This window comes from Terrapene carolina, unplaced genomic scaffold (assembly GCF_002925995.2).
Source record: "Terrapene carolina triunguis isolate 2854851 unplaced genomic scaffold, T_m_triunguis-2.0 Scaffold789, whole genome shotgun sequence".
Taxonomy (NCBI): domain Eukaryota; kingdom Metazoa; phylum Chordata; order Testudines; family Emydidae; genus Terrapene; species Terrapene triunguis.
Genome location: NW_020665140.1, coordinates 6,084,789 through 6,111,677, shown reverse-complemented (window position 1 = coordinate 6,111,677; position 26,889 = coordinate 6,084,789). Strand labels below are relative to the sequence as shown.

Here is a 26,889-nt window from a genome sequence, read left to right as displayed (position 1 = left end):
TCTGAGTGATGCAAGTACCCTGGCTAAGGCTAAAACTTTACTGGAGTAGAGCAATAGGTATTCAGAGATCTATACTCCAGGCTTCTTTCGCCCCTACCACTTTCATCTACTGCACATGCAGTGGAGCACAGAACCACCAGCCCAGCAACATTTCGTTTTTTAAAAGGGCCCAACATTCAAAGTGTTCTGACTAGCTAACATTATGACTCTGATTCTCTCAGGAGGTGCTCAAGACATTGCCGGATCAGCCCCTTAAGTAACAGCCAATAACTCTACAAACAGATTTTCAATTTTGTCCTGAAAGGCTGACATCAGAATAGACACAGTAAATATCACTGCATGACTTGCCCATACGCACCACACAGGCTAAGACTCTTGTCAGTAATGCTGCACTGATAAGACCATTTCTCTTGTGTAACATGGGACAGATGTTAAAGAGAGAAAGAGAGGGAGGGGCATTACCACAAAGAAAGAACAGTGGGATTGAAAGGAAAAACCCAAGGATAACACTGGGGAAAACCACCTGATGTATGAATGCATTGTGCAGGGCCAGACCTAAAGTCAATGCAAGTTTTGCCACACACTTCAGTAAGAGCTGGGTTGGGAATGGTATCATTTCAATACAGTACTCATCAGTGGTGCTGGAACCCTTTTAATAGTGGGGGGTGCTGAAAGTCAGCCCCCTTACCCTTGTCCGTGCCCCCCCCCCCAGCTGGGGCCAGGAGCAGTGCCGTGTCTCCGTGGCGGGGGGGGAGACCTGGATAGGGGTAAGAGGGCAAAGGTTGGGGACAGGCATGGGACAGTTGCAGAGCCCCGGCCACAGGGCCAGCGGCCCGGATCCTGGGAGCAGAGTCCTGAGAGTGGGGGGCCGGGCACATGGCCAGAGACCCCGCGTAAAACCTGAGGGTGCTGCAGCATCCCCCGCACCTCTAGTTCCTGTGGCTATGGTACTCATTAGTGAGATAGCCCTGCATCTCAAAGCAGCCCATTAATAGTAACTCATGAATCATGCTATCTTCTTTTTCCATTCCTTTGGTTTACGTCAGGATATACCCATTCAAAAATTTCTTTAAAAATAGTCTATATGATAATGTAATTTCTAGAACATACACGTCACCACAGATCACTATTATCTTCTATTAGTTCATCTTACCAGGCTGGGCGCAACTGCCCTTACTTGGAATTGACTTTGCCAGCTGCTACTTGTACATGAAACTGCGTTATCTAACACAGCTGACATTAGCTTTCTTGTTGTATAAGCCAAGTAGTCCAGAGCACTCCCTTTTATGTAACAATTTCAGTTCTAATGTTCACATGGCTTTCATTATAAGACATTCTGGAACATATTTGCCCTTCAAGCACGAACTTCTAGGACAAGCAATCGCCAGTAAGGTTTTCCTTTTTTTTTTTTATTGAAATATCCACATTGCAAGGTATTCAATACAGCACTGCTGAGCAAGTGAACTAGATCTTCTTGATCAGGCTTACTTGAGTTGTATTCTCCCCCCAGTTTCCAATAAAATCCCCCAAAGATGGATTTTTAAAATTAGTATATTTTAATAATAGTGGGTTAAGAACAGTTTTGATTCACAACAACATATGGAACATCATTTAAGTACTAATTCTTGCCCTTCGGTTGTTTTGTTTCTTCCTTTTTCTTTTTTTTTTGTACGATCAAGGAAAAGAAAGTTGTTTCTCACTAGTCATGGACTATGAAATACAGAATCAAGTAAAAGAGTTTAATAAAAACATCATGACATTCGCAAAAGTGATAGAATGTTCTGCTAGTTGGCAGAAGCCAAGTATTACGTAGCATTTGGAATATGAACAGGTCTAGTTCACATCCAACTAGCATGTTACATAACCGTCTGCATGAAATTACTGTACTACAGTACAAACCCAGAAATGACTACACTCCTAGCAACCCACATCCCTATTTATTTACATTAATTATTCAATTGCTGTATCACATGAATAAGGCTGCAGACTATGTAAGCTTGGTTAACAGCAAACCAGGACAAATAAAATGGACCACCAGACAGACTTATGCACTGATTCAAAGGGCTCCCCCAGCCCCTTGCATGGAACAAAGTTGCTTACAACACATGTCATCTGCTTCCCTGGAGCAGCAATAAAAATTGTAAAGGTCACATGGGAAAAATCTGCCACCCACCACAGGAGCTCTGAACTGAAAAAGCACCAGCCGCTGCCCAGCCTGCACTGGCTCCCCTGCCAAATTACTGCCACCTGGCAACCAGCCAAACAATTCCACATTTCTGATGTGTGATAAATAACAGCAAGAGTTACAAGCTGTTGGTTTTATTTACCAGTAATTGCTTCTCAGCATTGTTACAAAAGAAACAAGCTAGGCATGAGGGCTTGTATCACAAGGTGTGCTACTCCCTCTTTGTTCTTATTTGCCATTTCTTCAAACTACTGATTGGCTCTCATTTACTCCTCTTCAAATTTGCAAAGTACATCTTCCCATTCTCATAGAAGTCACCCTCCTTCAGAGCTCTCTCATCCATTCCCATTAAAGCCAAACCTATACTTAAGAGACCACTTGAATCTTTCTAATTTCCTCCTCCTAAGAAATATTGTTCCTCTAATCCCACAGAGTCCATCCTTCCCTCTAATAGGCTTCTTGATTCTTCATCAATAACTCCACTCAAACCATGCATCCTAATCTCTCTTGATCACACCAGCTCTCTTCTTCCCAGGAGATTTCTGCTCTAAGGGAGGTCTCAGCTCTCACTAGGTCCCAAATCAGGAAAGCACTTAGGCATGTGCTTAGTCCATCCCTCTTCAGAAAAGTGCAGACTTAAGAGCTTTCCTATATAGGGATGCTTTCATGAGTCATTTTTAACAGAAAGGAAACTCAAAGGAAAACAGTACGGTACATAATTAGTAAGAGTCATTCTTATATTCCCTTCGCCTACCACAAGCTTCAGGGTTAGTTAGAAGGAAGTATATCTGTTTCAATTTCTGTCCAATGATCTTTTATTTTTAGCTATTGTTGTAACAATATCTACATCTAGAGTAAAAATATAACACAGCATTAAGGCATAATAAATAAATGAAAATGCAATGAGATGTGGGGGTAGCTGCATAGCATGGATACTACAGGTATCTATGTTAGGGTCTGATCTTACTTACATCTTCATTAATGATCTGGGAGGTAGAATGAACAGCATGTTAATGAAATTTGCAGATGATGCTAAAGTGGGTAGAGTTGCAAACACCAGGCGGGATAGAGAGACAACAATACAGGAAACTAAAGAGGTTAGAAATATAGACAGAAAATAACAAAAATGAGATTCCACAAGGAAAAATGTAAGATAAGGAAAAATAATCTGGAACACGTACACTAAATGGGAGGGAGAAACACGGGAATCAGTAATTCTGACAGAGAGCTAGGAGTGAAGTTTCTAGGCAACAACTAAAAGGGGAAGAGGGAAATACAGTGAGAGTCCACCAGTATCCAAGTTTAAACACCAAAGAGGGAGGGGAATTATTCAGACTGGTAGACACAGGCATAGCTTGGAGTGATGGGCTGAAATTTTAGGCTACCTAGCAATCTGCAAATGTATCTCCACTGCTATGACAATCAATAAACCACCCCCCAAACACACCTTTCAAGATCTATGAGTCCTACACAAGCCTCTCTCTCATACAGACAGATGGTAATTCCCCTCTGAACAGGCACGTCTGGAAGTAAGGCATTTTCTCATTTTCCTGCACTGGCTTCCTGCAATAGCAGGAAAGTTGCCACTACATGGCTGCTAACTTTCAATCTGGTTTCCAGGGCAGTGCAACTACGTGCTGTCTCTTACTCAGGGCTTGTGGCAAAGCTGCCATTGAGCTTGTACAGTATGAGTTGTTTATAATGAATATTATCTAATGAACGAAATTATGTAATGAAATTATGTAATCAACATGAAAATCAAGTTCATCCGCTAACTGAAAAATTTACCAGTCTGATGTTAAATCAAACCCCACGCCCACAAGCTTCCAATCTTTTTACATCTCAGAGGATTCACCCACCCCACTGGCTGCTGAGGTGATCGTGACAGTAAACAATAATCTCAGACTTAATTAGAGCCTGTTCACACATTTCTGGCATCATCCCCAACATTATGTTAAAATATTAAGTCCTTCCCACACAGAGAAACCAACAAAAAGGAGGAGGAGTAAATACCTCAAATAGAAGGGTGACATGGGCCGCTCATCTTCTTGGGAACTAAAAATAAAACACATTTTTGAAGTTAGTATGTAGTTCTGTTCTTTATTTGCAAGTTAATTTGTAGCAAAACATTTGCTCTTTCAAAAACAAGATAAAAATGAAACGCCATGTGTCTGGCCCAGAGGCTATATTTAATGTGTGTATTTTGTTCTACAATAACTTATGGAAGGGAACTTTAAATTACAGTCCTCAAAGTCATGAAATCCCAACTAATTTTCCAGTGATCATGAATGTGGAACAATCTGCTGTAGAACCGTCAGGAGTCACTGCAATTCTGCAGCACTTCAGGGACTATTCCCATAGCAACAATATAGAAATTCTGCCAACAGAATAACTGTGCCTTTTGCTTCGCCCTGTTCCAGAATTGAATAACCTGCTAGTAAAGGTAAACAGAAAAGCTTCTGTTAAACAAGGAAGATTATTTAAAAACATTTAAGATGCCAATTTAGTAACTAAGTATGCACAGAGTGAAAAACTCCAGGCCTGATTCACCATGCAATATGCTGGTTTTACTCTACTCAAATGAAACTGAGTTGCAGTGGTATAAAACTGGAGTGGCACAGTGGTGAGTCAGGCCTGAATAAAACTCAATCATTTTTAAAATAAATATAGATGAAAAAAAGCAGTTCCTCCTTGACTTGAGTCCACTGAGTCCCTGATTTGAGATTACTGGCCAAATTCAGCCCAGGTCCGACTCCATTGATTGCAGGGCTGTGTTGACAATTAGAATCAATTTGGCACTAACGGATTCTCCTCTCTGAAGTGTTGTTCAGTGTTTTGCCTTTGTATTGTTTAAAGGCCCGTTTGTTCTAGCGCCCTGATCCTACTTACATTTAGACATGTTCTTAATTTTCCTGCTGCGAATAGTTCCCCTCAAGTCAATAGGACTACTCACAACAGTAAAGTTAAGCACTTAAGTGTTTGTAGGATCAGGGCCTAGAAGTCTAATTGTGTCAGGGAACAATTAGAACCCCCAGTCAAGGAACTGTGTTGCAGTCTGGGTCATACCTAGTCAAGACACTGAACAGCAATTCAGTGTTCCCACTTCAGGAGTGGGATCTCCAGATTCTAAAGCAGATTGAACAGTGCAGGAAAATACGGTTTCTGGTATTATCAACTCCTATCCACAGATTGTGACACCCTCCTCCAACACGGTTATATGATCATGTCCTAGCCACCAGACAAACCCAGTGTTAGAACACAAACTTCCCTAATCAAGCCATACAAAAATACATGTTATGGTCAGATGCGTAGGGCAGATAGACACTTTGATTGTAAGTCTTTGGGGCAAGAAACTTGCCTTACTCTACATGCATATAGGACATGATCCAAAGCCCACTGAAATCAGTGGTAGGCTTTCCAATGAATTGAAGTGGGCACAAGACCAGACTGGGCAGGAACAGGCACAGGAAACAGGACCAAGAGTAGCTGCAGCCTGGAATGTGTTGAGCAGCCAAGCAAGCTTTGGCTGCTGCTGGGTCAAGTAGTAGCTTAGCTACACCCCTCACCCGGTGAGGAAGAGCCGTCAACCAGGCAGCCCCTGCCAGCTGTGCCCAGTGTGTTGCCAGGAGACTGATCCTGCTGCAGCTGGCTCCCTGACACTTAAAATGTCATCAGCTCTTGAGAGGGAAATACAGCATCTTGGACTTCGGTCTTATCAGATAAATCAAGAGGGAAACTGATTTTGTTATATGAAAAGTACTGCTAATGTTTACATTTACACAAGGCTGGCCTAACACTGCTTACACTGAGTCAATTGAGTCTGATTTAATTGAAGTCAGGGTAAGCTCCCACTGGCTTTAATAGGAGCAGAGCTAGGCCATAACTGAGGACTAGCAAAACACCTACCCCAACTCCATGACTGGTTTGAGATGTTAGCGTAATTTCGTACATTTACAAAAGTATCTTGGTATATATCTTTAAGAACAGAATAAAAGTGAAAAGAAAGTCTCTGTGGATTTGTTGGTATAGGGCCAAATACTGTACTCTGACATACATCAGCAACTCCCCGGGGAGTCAAACGGAAGCTGTCTGAGCATCCAAGAGTTGAACTTGACCCAGAGCCAGCCACATACAGCTTTCGTAAGCAAAATCTGCCTCGGGCTGTATTTACTGACTCTAGCCAATGCAATTACAGCCCCACCATAACCAACACCAAAACAAAACAACAGAATGAAGTCAAGCCAGCATAGAGAGAGTACTACAAGCATGTTTCTGCATTATCCTCTTCATCCCCCACTGAAGTGCAAGTAAGGGAAATGTCTAGACAAGATGACAGAGATCGGTGCTCACTAGATGGTAAATAAACTTCATGATGAAATGACAGCTCCGTTCTCTGAGCAAACACCTGTGTTTTTAGGTTCCTCAGTGGTCTAGAATTCTCAGGAAACACAAAATACCACCGAGAAGGGAATGGAGGCTACTGCTGAAGTTATGAGATCTGGCGAAACCCAGGATGACTCCTCTGTCGTGTAACACCAATGACTCTGCAGCATTCCCATTCCTCTAACCCAGTGGTCCTCAACCTTTTGTGGCCAGTAGCACATTCATGTTTTCAGAAGAGTGTGGCGGGCGCCAACAATTTTTCAAGGCTTATTTTGTATTTGTACATTAAATAATACGAAAAACATCATATTTAATATTACATAATATATGAATCCAGAGAGGAGAAGCCGGAGAGAAGCCACGAGGACAGAGAACACTGGCACCCGCAGCCCCAGAGTACTCTGTCCCCAGCAGCCGAGGGGCTCCGGCTTCTCCCCCCTACTGGGCACTAGGCGGGCTCCGCGCCTGCCGGGGACAGAGAACACCGGCGCCCGCAGCCCCGGAGTTCCCTGTCCCCGGCAGGTGCGGGGCCGTGGCTTCTCTCCGGCTTAAGCCGCGGCCCCGCATCTGCCTGGTACTGAGAACACCAGTGCCCGCAGCCTGCAGCCCCGGAATTCTCTGTCCCCGTCAGGCATGGGGCCGCAGCTTCTCTCCCCTGCTGGGCACTAGGCGGGCCCCGCGCCTGCCGGGAACAGAGAACACCGTACCCGCAGCCTGAGTTCTCTGTCCCCGTCAGGTGCAGGGCTGCGGCTTCTCTCCCCTGCTGGGCACTAGGCGGGCGCACATAAATGCCCCGGTGTGCGCCATGGCGCCCGTGGGCACCGCGTTGGGGACCACTGGTCTAACTGATCCAACAATTCAACCACCCGTGGAAATTTTGTTGTTCATTTCCATAGATTAGTTGTACATTGCTTGGGCAAGATTATGTTCGGCTTTATATGGGTGAGCAAGGCTTAGGGAGTGGGGGAAAGAGAGGGTAGGTGCAGTGGTTCCCCCATCTCCTGCACTGGGTTGTTTAGCTGTTCCCATAAAGGGGAGCACACAATGCACTTTTCGGAGGTGCTGTGTAATCAGGCTCCCCGTGCTAACTGTGTCAAGTCACTTAGTTAGCATCTCTGTGTTTAAAGTGGGAATAACACCACCTCCCAGGAGTGCTGAGAGCAATAGTTAGTGCTTGTAGAGTACTCTGAAGAATTAAAGAGTCATGTAAGTGCCAATTATTATTATTATTATTGCTTTGTAGAAGACAAACTACAGCATATGTGTACATAACACATTCTACAAAGACAAGCATTTATAACAGAAAGAAGCTAATCACAACAACATATGTAGTCCTTATGTGTGTATATTTGCCTCTTTATAATCTGTGGCACATTCTTTATTAAATCAATAAAGAAGTTTCTTATGATTCATAAGGCCAGAGGCAGAGTTTCCATCATTTACTCATTACACTTCAATAACATAACAGCTTTACTTATAGCCTGAATGCCAATACAGTCCCTATGGTCTATGCAGAACATAAAAAAATAAAGCCGAAGTGCAGAACAATCCACAGTGCTGTCAGAACTTCTAGACATCAGTGTAATTTGGTATGACAACATAAAATGCCTTTCTGTACAGAACAGACATCAACTTCGTCGCAACCACACACACTGTCTTTCCCTATCTTAGGGCTACCAGTTAGTTCCCAGTCACAGAAAACATTACAATGACATTAAAAGGTCAAAATAACTTTCTTATATAGATATCCACTCTAGATTTTTTGATGGGTTTGTTGGAGTGGTAGCATTAGTAGAAGAAGTTGCTGTTTGTTTCAGTTATCATATTTTCATTTGATTGCAAGTAAAATCATTGTATTAGGAGTTCCATTAAACAAGTTTTATACATACACAAATGAATATTCACCACTAGATATTTTTGCAAAGTAAACCAGAAGAAAAACTATTCTGACAGCATTAGTCAGAGGGGGAAAAAAGAACCATTTCATTTAGCTTACAGAGTTATGAAATTTTACAGGCTAAATAATAACTTTAAATGCTTTATAACTGTCTATACCCAGCAGCAGTAACATACAGCCACCTCTGGGATGAATGGTGGCAACTTATGTCACAACACCATCACAGGGAGAGGGGAAGACTTTGGACAGGAACACTGGGTTTTACCCTAACCTTACAAAGTATGCTATGGTGCTTTGATATCCACGAAGAGCAGGTTCTCTCCGTTTTTAAGATCTATTCCAAAAAGCACATCCTCCCCCGATAAGTGCATGTTAGTCACTTGATCTACTGTGCACTGGAAGGTTGAAGACCTGTATAAACCATGCACAGATTTGAACCACTGGTTCCATGTAACCTAGGCATTCCCAAAATCGGATGTTAGACCACCAAGCCCCCTGGAAATCCAAATAAAATACCCATTTTTAAATTGAAAACTACATTTTGTAGCCTGCTGCTGTAAGGTAACACCTTGTTTACACAAACGCACAAACTGTAGTACGAGCAGAATTGGGAGCATCATACAAGAGCTTTTAAACCAATTTCTACCTACTTTAATGCTTTGAAAAATCAGATGCGAGATATAAAAAACAAACAAATAAGCAATATGATTTAAACCATAAATGGTTATCTTACAGTCATTACGCCATAAAAGTAGGATGGTAATGGATTTAAAAGTATTTTGCACAAGACTCCTTTACTGTCAGCGACACTAAAGATGTTTCCTAAAAGAAAGATCGCTGACTGGCACAGTGAAACATTTTGTTTGGAGGGATCTATCATTGATGACACACAGCAAAAAGTATTCCTCACCCTGCACCCTTTCAGAACACAGCACTGAACAAAATGCTTGAAGTCTTTAAGAAATCTTAAACATTTAAGTGGACTGCACTGTGTAATAGGAATTAGACAAGGCCCTTTTCAGAAAGAAAGCATTACGTAGCACTTACCACTGTAAAACCAAGTCAACTGCTGGCACAGTGGCAGAATGAGTGAGCAATTCTAAAGTTAATTTCTGGTACATTCTAGACTTCTATAGTCCTCAGCAGAATATTCACCCATTAGAACCTGCTAGTCCTTCTGTAAACTACAGAACACACGTAGAAAATAATAACTATTGGGTTTTCGGTTGTAAATTATGATTTTCCACTCCCACCTCCCTGTTAGACGTTACACACTATTTATAGCCACAAGGCACTGAATATATATGGGGAGGGGAGAAGTGATTTAAGTTAATAGTTGTCTGTTCAGCTGCCATTCACTGGCATGGCTAAGCAGCTGACTAGGGAGCAGAGTGGACTAACTCTGCTCCAGACATTTATATGTTTCCCACAATTAGGATTTTGAACAGACATGCATGGCACTTTCAGACAATCCTTCAAAAGGAGGCAGTTTCTCACTCACCCCTCAGCAACATCTAAATCCTGACCATGTCCTTGCTGCTAAAAAAAATAAAATAATCTCAGTGCATTTATCTTTAGTTGTCCTTGCTGCTAAAGAAATGTTGCAATTCCTGTCTCCTACTGAGCTGATGAGAAAAAAAAAATCTTATTGGGGGGAGGGATAGCTCGGTGGTTTGAGCATTGGCCTGCTAAACCCAGGGTTGTGAGTTCAATCCTTGAGGGGTCCACTTAGGGATCTGGGGCAAAATCAATACTTGGTCCTGCTAGTGAAGGCAGGGGGTTGGACTTGATGACCTTTCAAGGTCCCTTCCAGTTCTAGGAGATAGGATATCTCCATTAATTAATTAATTAAAGACCAGGAGAATGCCAGTAATGTTCCCTAGCCGGTGTAACACCTAATAGGAGACTTGATCTTTAAGCAAATATTTTTCTTATGGAAAACACACTAAACATATTATCCATAAAGAACAAAACAAGAAAATATTTAATGCAATAACATCCATGAAGTTTGAACTGTTTATTGATACACTGTCATAATCCAAACAAACAACAAAAACACCCTAGCACTATATTTAGCCAGAGGTCAAAAGCCTAGCAGGAACTGTGCCATGCAGGTAACACACTGTAAGGGATGTATTCATGAACTCGGACTCAGTTCAAGTCAAAAGAGGGTTATTGTTTTTTCTGCAAAAACTGATCAACACACACACACAAACTATACTGGACAAGTGTGTGTGTGTACTTAAATTTCTGAATGCTTATAAAATACAGAGCTGCGCCATTGCTTTCCCTGAGCCTTTGTAAGGGTGGACTGCATTGGCTCCCCAAAGATGTTCCCACCATCATATGGCAAGTTCTTCAGGTTCCACTGTGCCTCTGGTTGAAGGCCAAACATTCACAGCCAATGCATCTGTATCTATCCTGGAAGCTATTTCCCTTCCTTTTGCAACATGGTCATTACAGGTAGGCTGTACCTGCTGCTGACCTGTGTTCATGCTCTCAGTGAAGAGTATTTTTTTTTTAAATATTCCTCATATTTCTTGTTAGATAAAATAAGAGAACAGGCGAGCCTTTCCCAGAGCTTGAGCTAATTCTTGTCCATTTGGACTGATAGTTTTTAATGAGGGTAACCAGTACTGAGGACTGATAAACTTTTCATCCCAGGATACCACAGAATCCTGGCCCCAGGATACCAAATGGCCAATCTTGTCCTTGGCTACAGCTCTCTGCAATCACACCCTTGTCAGAAAGGCAGCTCTACAAAGGTACAAAGACTGGGAAGGACCTTTATTTTAATCCTTGATTTGTTTTAAATTAGAATAGTTCAAAATGTACTTTGACTGAAAGGTCAATGTTTTGCACTTGAGACAAAGAAGCTAGACATCAGCAGGGTATACTACTCAGCCAAGGTCATGTTTTCCTACTGCCGTGCCATAGACTGCATGTTTGTTCTGTCCCCAAAAGTTAGATAAAAATAAAGGCTCTCCTTTCCTCTCCATTACATTTCAAAACGCTATTCTGGACTGCAAAATAAATCAATTTATTTTTTGTCACAACACTATTTTTATGGAAATACAGTGTTGTTGCTACTTTTAATACGGACAAACGGAGGAGCCATGGAAAAGCCAATGGTATCAGTTTACTACTGGTATCTATACTAAAACAGGTTTTGTTATTTTGGGCTCAACTGGGAGATCTGCTATTCTGAGACCAAAAAGGCATCACAGTCTAGTTTTCTTCCTTCCATTCAGAATGAGCCTGTCAGGCTAATCTACATGTGTAAGAGACAGCAACACTTTTCTTTTGCAAAAGATTTTAGTGACACTTTTTTGTTTTGCTTATTTTGATATTCAATATTTATAAATCTCTATAGAATATTTCGTAATGAAGTTATTGGAAACATACAGTCCTCACAGAAAACCGATGTATTATGGTATGGTAGTATTTTGTACTGAATGTATAAGTTTCCCCCACAGATTCTTCAGCACTCCATTATTTTTTAAAGCTGACATAGTTTGAGTGAAAGGTGCAAGATTGAAATACCTGATTCATCTTTATTGCATGTGATTTCTTAACATCACAACTGTTCCCTTGTACTCCCCTCCTCCACACCCCTGGGCGAAAGGGAAGGATTGCTAATGAGAAATATTATCAGGCTATTTTAGGTTCTTTGAAGAGAAGAAGCTGCAGACCAAAAACATTAGCAATAATACTGAGGTGGGTGATGGAGAAAAAAGAAAGGAGAAGGCATAATAACTAGTAGAAATAAAATCCAGCTTCCTTTATGCAAATAAGAGGAAACAAGTTTAACTTAATGTTGTAACACAGCTGTTTCAGCACACTGAATGGTCACCATTAAAAATCAACATTTACTTCAGTTATTAAGAGATACCATTGTGGTTTCCTACTTTAATTACAGAGGGGGTGCTGTGGCATTTCAGAAACCACTGTCTAGTAGCTGTTGGCATATCCTGACTTTTTTTAAACAGAGACCAGTGCTCTTCATTAGTTCTGTGGATGCCCTAAAGATCAACTTTCATATCCAGCAAATTTCAGAAAGATTTTATGTCTGTAGCACTTCTCTTCCCAATGGCCTCAATGCAGTAAAGTACTTAAGGACGTGTATAACTTTAAGCATGTCAGCAGTCCCACTGAAATCAAGTTAAGCAAATAAGTACTTTTGCTGACTGGGGCCTACGCAACAAAGCATTAGACATCTATCCAATAACAGTTATCTTTCTTCAGAACCTATGCCACATATATAATCTAAAAGGCCCTTAACAATATTTCGGGGACCAGCTTGGCATTGACTTCGAAGGTTCAGAGGAGTCTCTTACTCCATTTTCCACAAAACCTGAGCTTTTCTCTCAAGGTCTCTCATCTAAGTGTTGACCCAAGTAGACCCTGCCTTAGCGTGTAAGATTATGGCTTGTGGGGGTATGACTGCAGGCTGCGAGGAAGGCAGGATGACCTCTTAGTATGAGATCTCCATATTAGATATCAACATGGGTGAGCCTCTATGTTGATTAAAGCACTCATTTATCTGGCATTAAAAAAAAGTGGCCAATTTTATAAAAACAAACAGAGAAATGTGCAGGATCAGTATGTCATACTACTGAGAAGGTCTTATTATCTAACCTAGGTCTCAACAAGACGACTCAGGTATCAGTACCAAGTCTATAATGGGAAGTCATTCTCTTTTAACTCTAGAGAAAGCCACTATACAGTATATGCATGTATCCTTTAAACCACTACTAAGTATCTACATGTGCTCTGCCTCAATAATATATACTGATTCCTGAGGACAAGGAGATGAAGGACTGCAGACTCAATAACAGCAGTGACACTTCCTTCAGCCTGGGCAGAGTTTTGCTGTATATTTTGCTGGTGTTCTCACATTACAAAACAGCAGTGTGGAAAGAGACATTATTTTAATAAGGCTACCATTTTGGTGCAGTGGTCACAGTTTTCAAGATAACCGTGAATTTGAATGAAGTCCATGACCCATCAGCAGTACCTCCTATCCCACAGAGCTTGGCCTGGCTCCCCGTTCCAGGCATTGTGACCTGGCCCACTCAGGTTTGGTGCGTCCACCCTTCCGTAGATTGAGACAGAGGGGCAGTGAGCCAAATTTGATCGGCGTTGTGACCTGGCGCATGGGATTGCAATGCCAATCAGTTTTGGCCCATCTGTCCCTCTGTCTCCATCGATGGAGTGGTGCTACGACCACGTGGGCCATGTTGCAACACCCAGAGCAGAGAGCCAGGCGCAGCCCCAGGAGACAGGAGCCATCGCAGAAGGGTGAGTGTGGGTGGGTTTGCTCTCCAACACCCCCCTATGGGCTCCTTGCTCCCCCCTTTCCCTGACTTTTTTTCCTCACACCTCTGCTATGAAATTTATTAAAAATCTCTGTGACAAACTTGTAGCGCTAATTATAACATAGCACGATAAGCAGAGTGGAACCACCCCCTTCCCATTGCAAACTACAGTCCATATTTACATTTAAGTTTATTTGTATGTCGTGGAAACTTATGATTGTGTAATTTTGTACAATTATTTTCCTCTCGTATCTTGTTATATTACTGATAGGTTTATCTTTGTAAGCTGCTGTAAATAGTATTGAACCCTGTTCCTTCCTTCTTATTTTTTTTTTTTTTTTTTTTTTAAGATTAAAATTAATTGAGGTTTATGATAAAAAAAAAGACAGGGCAGAGTTTTGTCTCCTTATTTGTGGTTTGGCAATGTTCTCCAGTAGGATAAAACCAGAAAATAAGTTAGAAAGAGGTGGAAGGAATGACTCCAAGTGTACTCCAGCCAATGTTGCACCCTTTCCTAGAATTTAACAGTGGCAAGCTGTACAATCGCTTACACGCACATTGCATAATAATGGAATGAAACTGACTAAGTAACTGCAGGCTTTTTTGTTTCAGGACTGCTTCTAAAACGTTGATGGGTGTCAAGTGAACATGTTGAGAGGCCCAATCTTTCAGTATAAAAATCTAGATTTTCTTCTCTAATCTGCCGATTCTGGCAAGAGAAAGTAATCAAACATGGTTACAGATAGCTCAAGTTAACAATACTATATTTCATTTACAAAGTTTATCACATCCAGAATATTTATCACAGAAAAAAAATTGGAGGCAAAGCTTAATGGATGAGAAGATTTACAGATCAGATTGCACTTTAGGAGCTGGAAGCCAACTCCATTGAAGTCAATGGAAAGACTCCCATTCAATGGTTTCAATGGGCACTGAGTCACAGAGCTAGCAGATCAGGCCTGGGACTTGAAGTCAAGAGATATTCCTGGCTCTGTCATAGCCTTCATATCTGACCTTGCACACATCATTTAGATCTGTACCTCAATTTCCCCTACCTGTAAAATGGGTTTAATAATTCCAACCCCTACCCCCAGAATTAAACTGTGAAGCTTATTTCACTGATGTTTGTAAAGCACTTTGAGTTCCTTGGAGGGAAGGTGATACAGAAGTCCAAAGGATCAATATGATTTCATCAGGCTTATCTTACAATATGACTTTCTGATCAGCTGCTCATTGCTCTGAAAAAGAAAAACTAAAATAACCTGTCTACAGTTCCAACAAGAAGAAAACGCACTAGAATAGGAACATTTTACTCCAGCTAAAATACAGTTGTACTCATAAAAACAGACGGTAAAGGAAACAATAAGATTGGGAACGAAGGGAGTTTGGCATCACCAGCAGCCCAGTTGGAAATCATTAGCCACACTCATCAGCCCATAAAAGGGTTTAAAAATATCTGACATGGTTTTCTTATTCCTTCCTCCAATTTGTTTATTTCTAGCAGAGTGTAAAAACATTAGAGGTCACTGGATTGCACACAGAATCTAAATCACATACATGGCTCTCTTATCAGCCAGCTCCTTGAATCTGAGATGTGGCAGGTACATTTTGTGAAAACAGCCTCATGAAGTTTGTAATATGATACATACACTCAGCTAGAATAAATATGATAAAAAATGAGTCAATAGTACTGCTAATAAGATAACTTAATATAATGTTGCTGTTATTCATTCAGAAGAATACTTAAGGTATTAACTCAGCAGTTCTCAAACTGTGGGTCGGGACTCCAAAGTTGGAGAACCCCTGTTTTAACTAAATTAAATGAAAAATGTCATTTACTGATGCTGACTTTGAAAAACAGGAATGCGGTAAGTGTTTTGGGAACAGTGAAGTACCAGTTGCACTCAACATTCCACCTCATGTGCCACAATAAAGTGCACCCTGGGCATGCATACTGTCTTTCTCTCTTACAAAGACAGCATGTCTATTCACATACCATTCCTTAGATAAACATCTATATATAGGATGAAATGTGTATGTACAGTACACATGGTTATGTGCATACATAATTATATAATATTATGAGATATCTAGACAGACCTTCCCCTACATGAATATTTTGATTAGAGCTGGGCAAATTTTTCAGCTGAAACTTTCTTGGCTGAAAAATGGAGATTTGGGTCAACCAAAACATGTTGCCAATGTGTGTCTATTTTGCCAAAATGCTTCCGCTGAAATGAAAACAAAACAAAAATTCAGAAGTATTAAAATGGTTCATTTTGTCATTTACAAAATGAAATATTTGATTTTTCGGGCTAGATTCAGATATAGATCAGGGAACAACAGTTGTGGACACGGCACAGACACATAACAGAAAGATGGTCTGTGTCTCCAAGACCTTGCAATCTGTTTTGTGCTTATGAGCCCCAGTCCGTGATGCAGAGGTTCATCCACACAGATCTTATTGCAGGATTCAGGCCAAAATGTGGTGGTTGCTGGGAAGAGATTTGTTTTCTGAAAAGGGAGAAGGGGACTGAAGCTCATTGTACAAGTGCTTCCATTTGCTAGTCTGTGGAGTAGCACTTGAAGTTGTCATTAGCCTGCCTATCAAGTAAGCCAATGGGAGCAGTGCACCCAGGAATCTAAGGCTCTGTCTTCGCTGCTGCAAAAATTATGTTTTACCACAGGATACTGTAACACACATCAGCTCTCCAGCTGTAAAGTATTAATGGTGCCAAGGCACTGCAGTTTTATCAGGAAGTAAACTAAGCAAGGACAACGCCCGCTGCCCTGTCTCCGCTAGGATAGGTAAGGCACAGTGATCCCACTGTAACCCCTCCCCCCCACCTTTTCTGCAGTGAAAAGACAGCGTAGAAAGAAAGGAGATATTAGGTTAGGGAGTTCTAGGAGAGAATGATGTTATAGGGTGCCCGCAGGACTTTATGTGCATCTGCCTAGTTAAGGGAAATTAGGGGGTGTAGAAACCAAGGAGATACAATATTCATGTGTCTATTCTAAACTGTTACTTTAAAATAGGAAACCCAAATGATTCTATACCATGTGCACAGTTTCATCACCGACTAAGAATTTTAAAAAAGCTTCCTTTTTTAATCAACTGCATTATTGTTCAAATACATTGCATTTCTAATTCCTCTCAACTTAATCATGTCAACTAACAGAAACAAAGAGCACAGTCAAGACAGCCCCGAGAATAAGAGCAGAGCTACTTTCCCCAGCAGAGCACACCTTTACGGTCAAGAGGCTGCTACAGGGAACACAGTAACAGCCACTGGTTCTGACAGCAGAGAGACCGTATCTTGGAACTGAAATCTGCACAGTAGTGAATACTCGATCCTGTAAGGCACAGACCATATTTCTGTTTCTCTGCAGACATCAACATGAAAGCCTCTTGACTGCATTACTGCAAAACAGAGCTCCTCCACATCTGCCTGCACAGGACTGATTCTCCATGTTCCACAGTACATTGAGTCCAGGATCAGGGCAATATGATTTGGACATCAAATTCAATTACTATTTATCATTGCAAAGAAAATACAGCAACTTCAGAGAAGCTGTTAAAATAACAACGCTAACTCCTTAGAACAAGGTTGAAAAAGCATGATCAATCACTTACTGCATTTACAGGTCTTTAGTTTGCATGAAGGTGACTATTCACCATATTTTATTGAAGAGGGAGGCAAACACACCATTTAGAAAATTAAAACACCAACCAGCAAAAATATTAATAATGACACAATTAAGGGATTGCTTACATTTCCCCCTAACTGGTTATCTATTTCCATTTTAAGAGCCCAGTAGCAGTTTACCCTACACTGTTTTAGCACAGGCACACATCAGCAGTCACTGCTAAGGAGCTGTGTGTCCAGGTGCTATGAAAAGAGAACAGTCCAGTGAAAAGCCCAGCTTTCCCCCTGTTTCTAAGGCAACTACAAAGGAGGATTACACCTGACATGTACCTGGGTGAAAGTATTCAGAGGATCAGGGCATCTCTAGTTGTGTTCTGTCAGTCCAGCTGTTAATTCTTCATTCCTGCACTACAGCTATACATTACAGGAAAGGGATGGGAAACCGCTATCAATCAATATGAGAGAAATTTACAAAGGCAAAAAGGGCTTTTAAGCCCTCAAATCCCACTGAAAATCAATGGGATTTGGGCATCTAAATCTCTTAGTGCCCTTTCAAAATACCTGTCTGTGTCATCATGGTAGGCTCCCCGGAAAGGAATGGGGTCATTTTTGTACTAAGCACTGAAATCAGGGGCGCTGGAACAATTTTTATAGGGGGGGGGGGCTGAGAGCCATTGAACCAAAAAACCCTGGATATACTGGAAACCACTGCAAGCCAGGGGGTGCTGCAGCACCTCCTGCACCCTTAGTTCCAATACTTATGACTAAAACCTTCACACAGAAAACAAAGCAAAGATGTGGCTCATATGCTCCAAAGGACCGGTAAGGAGCTGGTCAGACACATCCTGTAAACCTGCCTCAGGAACTCTAGAAATTCAGCTGTTTGCTGTAAAGAATATGCAACTATGTTTGAAGTGGAGGAGGTTAAGGAGGCAAGTCTAGTATTTTACATTGAGCTAATCAGGAATAAGACGAACTTTTAAACAACTACACAAGTTTCACTCAGCACTGAAAAGAAAATCATATCCTGTAAACTGTTAGAAAAAAGTCATCCATACATAATATACAGTGCTATTACAATGTACAAGTACTACTGCCATTGCATCACTTCAACCCTGGTAATGATTAATGTCTACATGAATCTAAATAATAGCTAGTAAAAAAAACCCAGCAATATACCTTTGCAGAGGCATGATTTCACAAGCCATTCCTGAAATGAAAGTTTATATTGGTAACATACAACTGTTTCTTCCACAACCGGTTTTTCTCTGCAGTGAAGATCTTCTCACACTACCAACAGTGCATTCCTATTTCCTAGCCACAGAGAGAGGCGCAGGATTACCACTGCAATAGGCTACACAGAGGAAACTCACTGGAGAATCCAGCAAGCTACTTTCACCCTCGGAAGCTAGCGAAGTAGCCTCTCCAAACTTCTCCGAGTAAAAGTAAGGCTGTGTTAGCTGCTGCTTCACTATGCTACAATATGCTGCTGCAGTACTCTTTGACCTTTTGTTCCAGAGAAGCAGCTGAAGCATCTAGCCAATCAGGAATAGCAGCTACAACAGTCCTGTCTGCCTACCTCCTCCTCTTCTGTGGGCTTGCCATCCTGGTAACTCGAAACTTTCCCCAACAACGATTCCACTGCTGAGGCTGACAGACAGAGGACACGCAACCAATGGCTGCTCCTGACAAAAGCACACGCAGCCTCTTAAGGAGACAAAAGGTTCCAGTAAGAAACTGCATTGACACGAGGAAGTAATTGCTAGTCTAGCAGACTAAGATCACCAGCAAGATTAAAAAACAACACCACCATAGGTAGCAGCAGCAGGAATTTTTTTTTTAATTGACGTGACTACGTGAAAAGGCACAACAGGTTTCTCTAGGGGAAGCGTTCTACGTGATCCCTGTGCATGCCATGCCTGCTTGGATTTCCTGTCGATAGTTGTTTTCACCCTGCTGCAGGCATGTCTGCTGCAGATTGCAGTACTGACTCCAGACCTGTGACATCACGTCAGGCACGTAGCTCTCGCTTCTTGGGGGAGGACAAGAACAGAACATCTTTTGATGCAACCCCTTGCGTCTTGCTCTTAATAAACAAAGAGGTGCCACCAACCAGTGCCACATACACACAATCTATGAATGTCAAACCCAAGCAAGTTGGAAAAACAACTGGTTTCTAATGACTAAGGAACTGGATGGGTCCTGAGTCACAGTGAAAAAAAATAAAATAAAATGTGTAGCTTTGGGGATTTAAACAGCCATAAAGTCATGTACATAATCCAAGGGAGATCAGAATCCAGTTGTCCTGAAAATGCAAGTTACAGCTGTTGAGCCATTAAGTGGAAGAGATCTTTTTCTTTCAAGTGAATTTTGTGTATGTCAAAAGTGCCAGACTGAAAGCCCTGGTGACTGAAATCTATTTGTCCTCAGAACAGGCAAAACATGGGAAGCAGCAGCACTTCAGTTACTCTTTAATTATATACAGCACCTAACACAGAGAGCACTAATTTCAGTTACTGTCTGTAGGTGCTACCACAAAGCAAATAATTATTAATAATAATGTTAACGTAGTGCATAGAGGCCAACCAGGTTAGGCCCTCTTAGTCTACAGTAGAAAGGATGCTGTACCAGCAAACCCTCCTAGTCTAGATGCAGTTTATACTTGCAAAAGGGTGCTTTTGCTGGTATAGCTTATACCAGTTTCCTGAAAGAAATAAGCTACAGTGGCAGAAGTACTTTTATACTGGTATAATTTCATTTACACTAAAGCTGTTGCCAGTATAGAAATGTCATTAAAAAAAAAAAAATCACTCCTGAATCGACACTACTGTACTGGCATAAATTGCTAGCACAGACCCAAGCTTAGAGGCTACTGGAAATGCTACATACCTAAGCAAGATGCCAAACTTATATCCTTTGTGTTTACAGCACAGATACAATTTAATGAAACACTGAGCAAAGCCTCTTTCCTAATTCCCCATAACTGAACTAGAAGTTTATTTGTGTTTCAAAAATGTCATCCTGGGTTTTAAATGAATGACTAAGAAACATGGAAAATACAATGATCTATTCCAGCCATGCGCACAGCTCCATGGTGGAGCTGTGCGTCCTAGTGAACTGGACTAATGGTATAAGACTGAGATACAACCAAACTGTCTCCCTTAGACACCTACTAACTGCAAAGGGATTCTCAAGGAATCACTGCTATCCTCAGCAATGTGTACCAATGTTTCTAAAGACATTTAGAATGCACCAGCCCAAAGTGATCTCTCTAAACCTTAATAATAACCACCATTTATTATTTGTATTGTGGTAGTGCCAAGGAGCCACTGTCATAGACCAGGGCCCCACTGTGCTAGTCGCTGTACAAACACAACAAAAACATGGTCCCTGCCCCAAAGAGCGTACGTTTTAATGCCAGAAATCAGTCTCTTAATAACAATGGGCCAAATTGAAACCTAGTATAAGCAAGCACGACTCTAGTAACTTCAACGGAGTTGCATCAGGTTTGAATCTGGCCCAGTGGCTTTTTCTAATGTAAACACCCTTCAGTGTTCAGCAATTATATAGAAAAGGCATCAAAATAACTGAATCTTTACAATAAAATTGAGCAGATAAATATTCTAATTACTTATACATTTTTTCTAATATTTTACAGTATATACAGTGACTGCTGTTGATATCAAAAAGATCCTAAAGTGCTTTAGTAATTAGACACAGCTCTGAAATGCAGCCATCTCTGATGCTGAGGGTAAAAGGCACACATCACGCTACACAAAAGTGCAAGGAGGTGAAATTCTCACCAAGTACACAGCATACACTCCCTACTCTTATGAAAAATACCATGAGATCTTTCATACACACACAAAGAGATAGAACCTTCATTTAAGTAATATCACGCTAGCCTGACTTGTGTATTCTACCCTACTACTTCTATCCTGGTTTTAAAATCCATGTATCAGGATAGATGTATTGAATAGCAGGGAATGAACAGAACAGGACAATCATCAAGTGGTCCATCCCCTGTCATCTAGTCCTAGCATCTGGCAGTCAGAGGCCTAGGGACAACTCAGAGAATGGGGTTGCAGATTTGATTTCTCCTCCCCAACCACACAGAGGATCTGAGTCATAGCCAAGCTCCTCCCCCCTCCCTCCTCTCTCACAGCTGTTCCAAGGCGTGCAGGAGGTGCTGGACGACAGGGGAAGGAGCGGGGATGGGTCGCGCTCAGGGTAGGGAAGAGGCGGGGCTAGGGTGACCAGATGTCCCGATTTTATAGGGACAATCTCGATTTTTGGAGCTTTTTCTTACATAGGCACCTATTAACCCCCACCCCCTGTCCCGATTTTTCACACTTGCTATCTGGTCAACCTAGGTGGGGTGAGGTTGGGGGAAGAGGCGGGTGGGGATGGGGCTTGAGGAAGAGGTGGAGTGGGGGCGGAAAGAGGCGAGGTGGGGGCTTGGAAGAAGGGGTGGAGTGGGGGTGGGCTGGGAGAGGGGGGAGGAGGAAATCGAGCACCCCCCAGGTAGAGAGGAAGTCGGTGCCTATGATCTGAGTAGATCTGTTTTAACAAGGTGATTATATTATTAATAATACTTTATATGGATTTTGTTTTATTTAGATCTTAGGCTCTTCAAGCCAGCGACTGACTCTTACTCTGGGTACATACCTGGCCCAGCACAATAGAGCCTCAATCTCAGCTGGGGCCCCTAGCCACTAGCGTAATGCAAATAAATAATAAATAGTTGACACGGTATTTAACAATACAAAGCCAGGCTCCATACAGTGGAGGAGAATAGACAGGAACTGTACATTTCAAATGGTATAGGGAGAGTGCACTGCAGCAACAGCACAGGTTAGTTTTACTGATGTTCCCAATATGCCCCTTCTGACTAGGTTTGCCAACTTTCCAATTTCTTAAAACCAGACATTACACCCTCCCACCCCATTGCTTGATCCCCCCGCCCTCTCCCCTACTGGTTGCAGTCTCCCTGCCCTCTCAGGACTTACCTGTGGCCTGAAGAGCCAGGCTTGGAGCTAACCCAGAGCCTGCTTGCCTGCTTGTCTAGGAGTTGCAGGTAGGAGGCGGCCCTGGCTGAGAAGGGGCTGGCGTAGGTTGACTATCCGGTGCCCGCCCCGCGCTGCTCTGGCCCCTCCCAATCCACAGGCCAGGCTGGCAGGGGGAAGGCTGGTGGTGGCATTTGCAGGCAGCAATCCCCCTGTTTCGGTGCCCTTGCAAGTGGTAACTGGACTTTTGGTGTCCAGTCAGTACTTTTGACCGGACACCTTACAGGTCCCCCTTCGACCAGACTTTCTGGTCGAAAACTGGACACCTGGCAATCCTACTTCTGATGCCCTCAAAATCTGCTGCATCCACATCCTCTGTAGCTGCTGCCAATGGCAGTCTAAAACCCTGACCCTCAATCTTCATGTTCCAAGATGAGGAAAGCTGGGGGCATAGGGTGGGACCACAAATGGTGGGATGTGTGGGGTCACTAACCCAGTTGTTCTAGGACACTGGGGTCTTGGAAAGCAAATTCCAATATCTGGAACATGATCCTGCATTCAAGGGACACTAAGGCAGGCATGCAGAGAGTTTCTGGCATCCCCGCATTACGCACTGGCCAAGAATTCCCAGGAAATGAGCAATGACTTTGCTGCCACATCTAAAATAAATAAAAAACCCACCACGCAGCAAAAGTTACTCCTTGGAAATGAACGATTTTGCTAGTTGATCTATGGGCTGGTTCTAACACAGTGGTTCCAACACCATCTTGTAACCCTGATTTAATATCAACATTGACAGCATGAGCCTTAAGAGACATTCAGGCTCAGAGGAGCCAGACACAGACTCAGGGGAAGCAGTGGCCAGAGTCTGTTAACTACATGTTTAAAGCTTCCATGTGGATGTAGGTCATATGAATTAGTCATGAGCAGTCAGATCCTTTGAGAACCAAAAGACCCCCATGGATTAGCAGAGGTTTGCCAGACATCAGACAAGGATGCCTAAAGTCTGCACCTCCTGGTCCCTCACAGCAGGAGAAGGAAGAGTTTGCATTTAAAAAACAAAACAGAACAAAAACAATGGACAGTCCTGCAGACACACAGGAGTAGGGGGCGTGCCATGGAAACACATAAAAGAGGCTAATAAACTGAGAAGTGGCTCTGCTTTAGTGTGTTAAGCTGTTTGTTTAATGCTTGCTACTATTGACAGGCTCATTGAAAGGTCATTAACAATGCTTCTGTAAATTGTTTCAGATGTAGCGCTCTGTTGCATAACAATCACACCCATGCACATTATAAAGTGATGCTGTTTTTAAAAAAAACAACAACCAAGCAGTGCTAATATACGCTTCTCTGCCATCTCAGACCTTGGGTGTCATTATTTGACCTCTCTCTAAGAAAGCTTATGCCCAAATAAATCTGTTAGTCTTTAAGGTGCCACCAGACTCCTTGTTGTTTTTGTAGATACAGACTAACACGGCTACCCCCTGATACTACCTCTCTAAGTAAGTGAGTATTCGCAGCACATAAACCTCCATGGTTTCCTGTTAAATTAAATGTGTTTTTATTTATCTAAAACCAAGTACAACATAAAAAAGGAAGATTTAAATAATCTTATATATAAAATTGCTCTTTAGCTAAAAAAACCCCTTGTATAGTATAGTTTCCTGACTTGATATTAAATGCACCTGATATTTATCAGGCAATGCCTTATTTTTCATATAAAACAGCAATTATTGCCATATTATGTTTCTATAAATCCGGGTACAGTAGAACCTCAGTTATGAACGCCAGAGTTACGAACTGACCAGTCAACCACACATGTCATTTGGAACTGGAGGTATGCAATCATGCAGCAGCAGAGACAAACAAACAAAAGCAAATACAGTACAGTACTGTGTTAAATGTAAACTACTAAATAAATAAAGGGACAGCAGCATTTTTCTTCTGCATAGTGAAGTTTCAAAGCTGTATTAAGTCAATGTTCGGTTTTGAAAGAACAACCATAACGTTTTGTTCAGAGTTACGAACAACATCCATTCCTGAGTTGTTCAGAACTCTGATGTTCTACTGTATTGCCATCAGGATGCTAAATCAGCTAAAAAAAATCAACTAAAATTTACCTAAAAGTCTATTGATTGCAGAGAATTTTCAGATGAAAGGGGAGGTGATAATTACCAAAAGATTTTAACTTGGAAATTTGCATCAGAAAAGAAGGACCATTCCTGGCATTATTCTAAAATAAGTTGTAGGGCTCAGGCGAGTATTAGTTGTTATTCCTTAATGCTCTCTATGAAACTCAGCTTCGCCCTCTTTGTGCCTTTTTCCCATGGTGTTTCCCTTCAAGGGGCCTTCACTTCCCGCACCCCCTCCCTCAGCTGCGTCTTTAACATTTCTAAAATGCCAAGTCTGCGGCAAGGTATCATGGCTCATGTTTCCCCACATGTTCACTGGCTTGAAACTTTAATGCCCAATAAGTGCAGAGAGATCAAAGATGGAAAAACGTAACTGCTGGCCTTTTGCTAGAAGCCCTGTTTTCCCAAGGCTTTAATTATTTCTGGAGTAAAGGCAGCTTTAAGTATCAAATGGTGTAGACATTGGAAAATGTGAAGAGGAGTAAAAAAAAGTACTGTATGGGACTGAGGTCAGCCATGTCTGTGACTAGCACTATCTGCTATTCAAACTGGGGTAAGTCACACCACTGCAAACCTGCATTTACACTGGTGCATCGCGTCACTGGGGATTTTATCCCATCACTACATTTGTGTCGCTACACCAGTGCAAAATTCCCTTATCTTTGATCTCTCAATACGAGTCATTTCTCATTATACACTATGCAGACCATGAACACTTTATGTATTCCTCCTTTAACAGTAACTATCTGTAATCGTAATAGCAGATTAGACAATGCATGTTTAAGTTGAAGTCATTTCGCTATCTTAAATGTAGCAGAGATTTTTTTTCTGTCCCCCCAATCATACTTTTAACTTATGCTCCCGCAGAATTGAGGCTATTTATCACATGTAAAACTTGGGCATCACATAATTTTTGTTGTTGTTGATTGTTGTCTGTACTTGTTAAATCTGTTTCCAAGACTCAACGAAATAAATTCTCTTATGCACGTTTTATCTCTCTATCAATTTCTATTGCTTAGGCTGGCAAAACTAATTTGTCCGCAGTGGGAGTACATTTCAGCAGCTGCGTGCTTATCATGGGATAAATGGCATCACCACCTCAAGAGAACGTTAGCCCAAGGTTTATCCCCACCATATATTAGGAAGGGCTCAGAGTGGAATCAACCATCATTCTTACATTAGAGGCAAAATGGCCTAATGGACAGAGCTTTGGCATGGGAGAACCTGGGTTCTATTTCCAGCTATGCCGCTAGCCTGGTGGATAAACTTGGGCAAGTCACATCACCTCTCCAAAGCTCAGTTTCCCCATCTATAAAATGGGGATAATACTCTCCTCCTTTGTAAGCACTTTGAGAGCAACTGCTGAAAAGATGTAAGAGCGAGGCATTGTTATTATACAACCCCTACTCTCATACACAAAGGTGTGTGTACTTGCATAGAAAGATTATAGGCACTATAGAAATTAGCTAGTGTAGGCAGGGACAGGGCCTTCTTTTGTACCTCTTAGCATATTGTATGCGCTATCAGAAATAAACAACAAAAAATGAGTGAAAAAAGTAAAAGTGTCTGAGGCCAAAATATTCCAGCTGGGTTACTTAAAACTAGGCATCTAAATTCATATCGGCACCCAAATTTGAACAACTTGCGCTCATAATCTTTTATCAAGGTTTCTTTAAAAAAACAATCCAAAAGACACTGGCTGAGACCGTACATAAATAATCTCAGCTTCCCAAAAATCAATGTTTAGAGATTGAACATAAGGATTTGAACAGGAAGCATCATGACAATCATTATTGTACTGTTGCTTTCTCCTCTTTCTTTACTTTAAACACTTTACTGCATAGCAAGTGTGACGTTGTGCAGTCTATATGGTTTTATAAAAATATAAGTGAATGTAATGTAATTGGGATATGCTTCATGCAAAAGGTCTCTTGTAAGGTATCATTACAAAGCTCATAATCTACTGAGTGTGATCATCCTATTTGTAGAAATGTACCACTCTTGTATCTAAAACTAGAAATATAAAACATAACTCTGAGGGCCTATTGTAATTATGTAAAGTGTGGGCCATTAATGATGGTTTGGAATCTTGATGACTCCCATTAACAAGGACCATTGTCTGCAGATGACTGTGTTTACCTGTGAGTCTTCCTGTATATGTGTGTGCTGGCAAGTGAGTAATGAAGTCTTGCAGTGACATGTGATCATGTCACCTGAACTGGAATCCATCTTTAACCTGGTGCTTTTCCAGTGAGGGGGGGTGGAAACCCAGAGGGACAAAGGATTCCCGCCTTATGCAAAAGATATATAAAGGGGTGGAA

The 26,889-nt window shown here is 41.7% G+C and overlaps 1 protein-coding gene across 1 annotated transcript in view; it reads right to left on the bottom strand.

The window, feature by feature from the left end:
• FAM13A (family with sequence similarity 13 member A) overlaps positions 1-26,889 on the bottom strand; it is a 188,941-nt gene that overhangs the window by 55,490 nt on the left and 106,562 nt on the right. Inside the window, exon 8 of the mRNA XM_026660523.2 lies at positions 4,199-4,240. Within this exon, the coding sequence (XP_026516308.1) occupies positions 4,199-4,240 (42 nt within the window). The remainder of the gene's footprint in view (positions 1-4,198; positions 4,241-26,889) is intronic.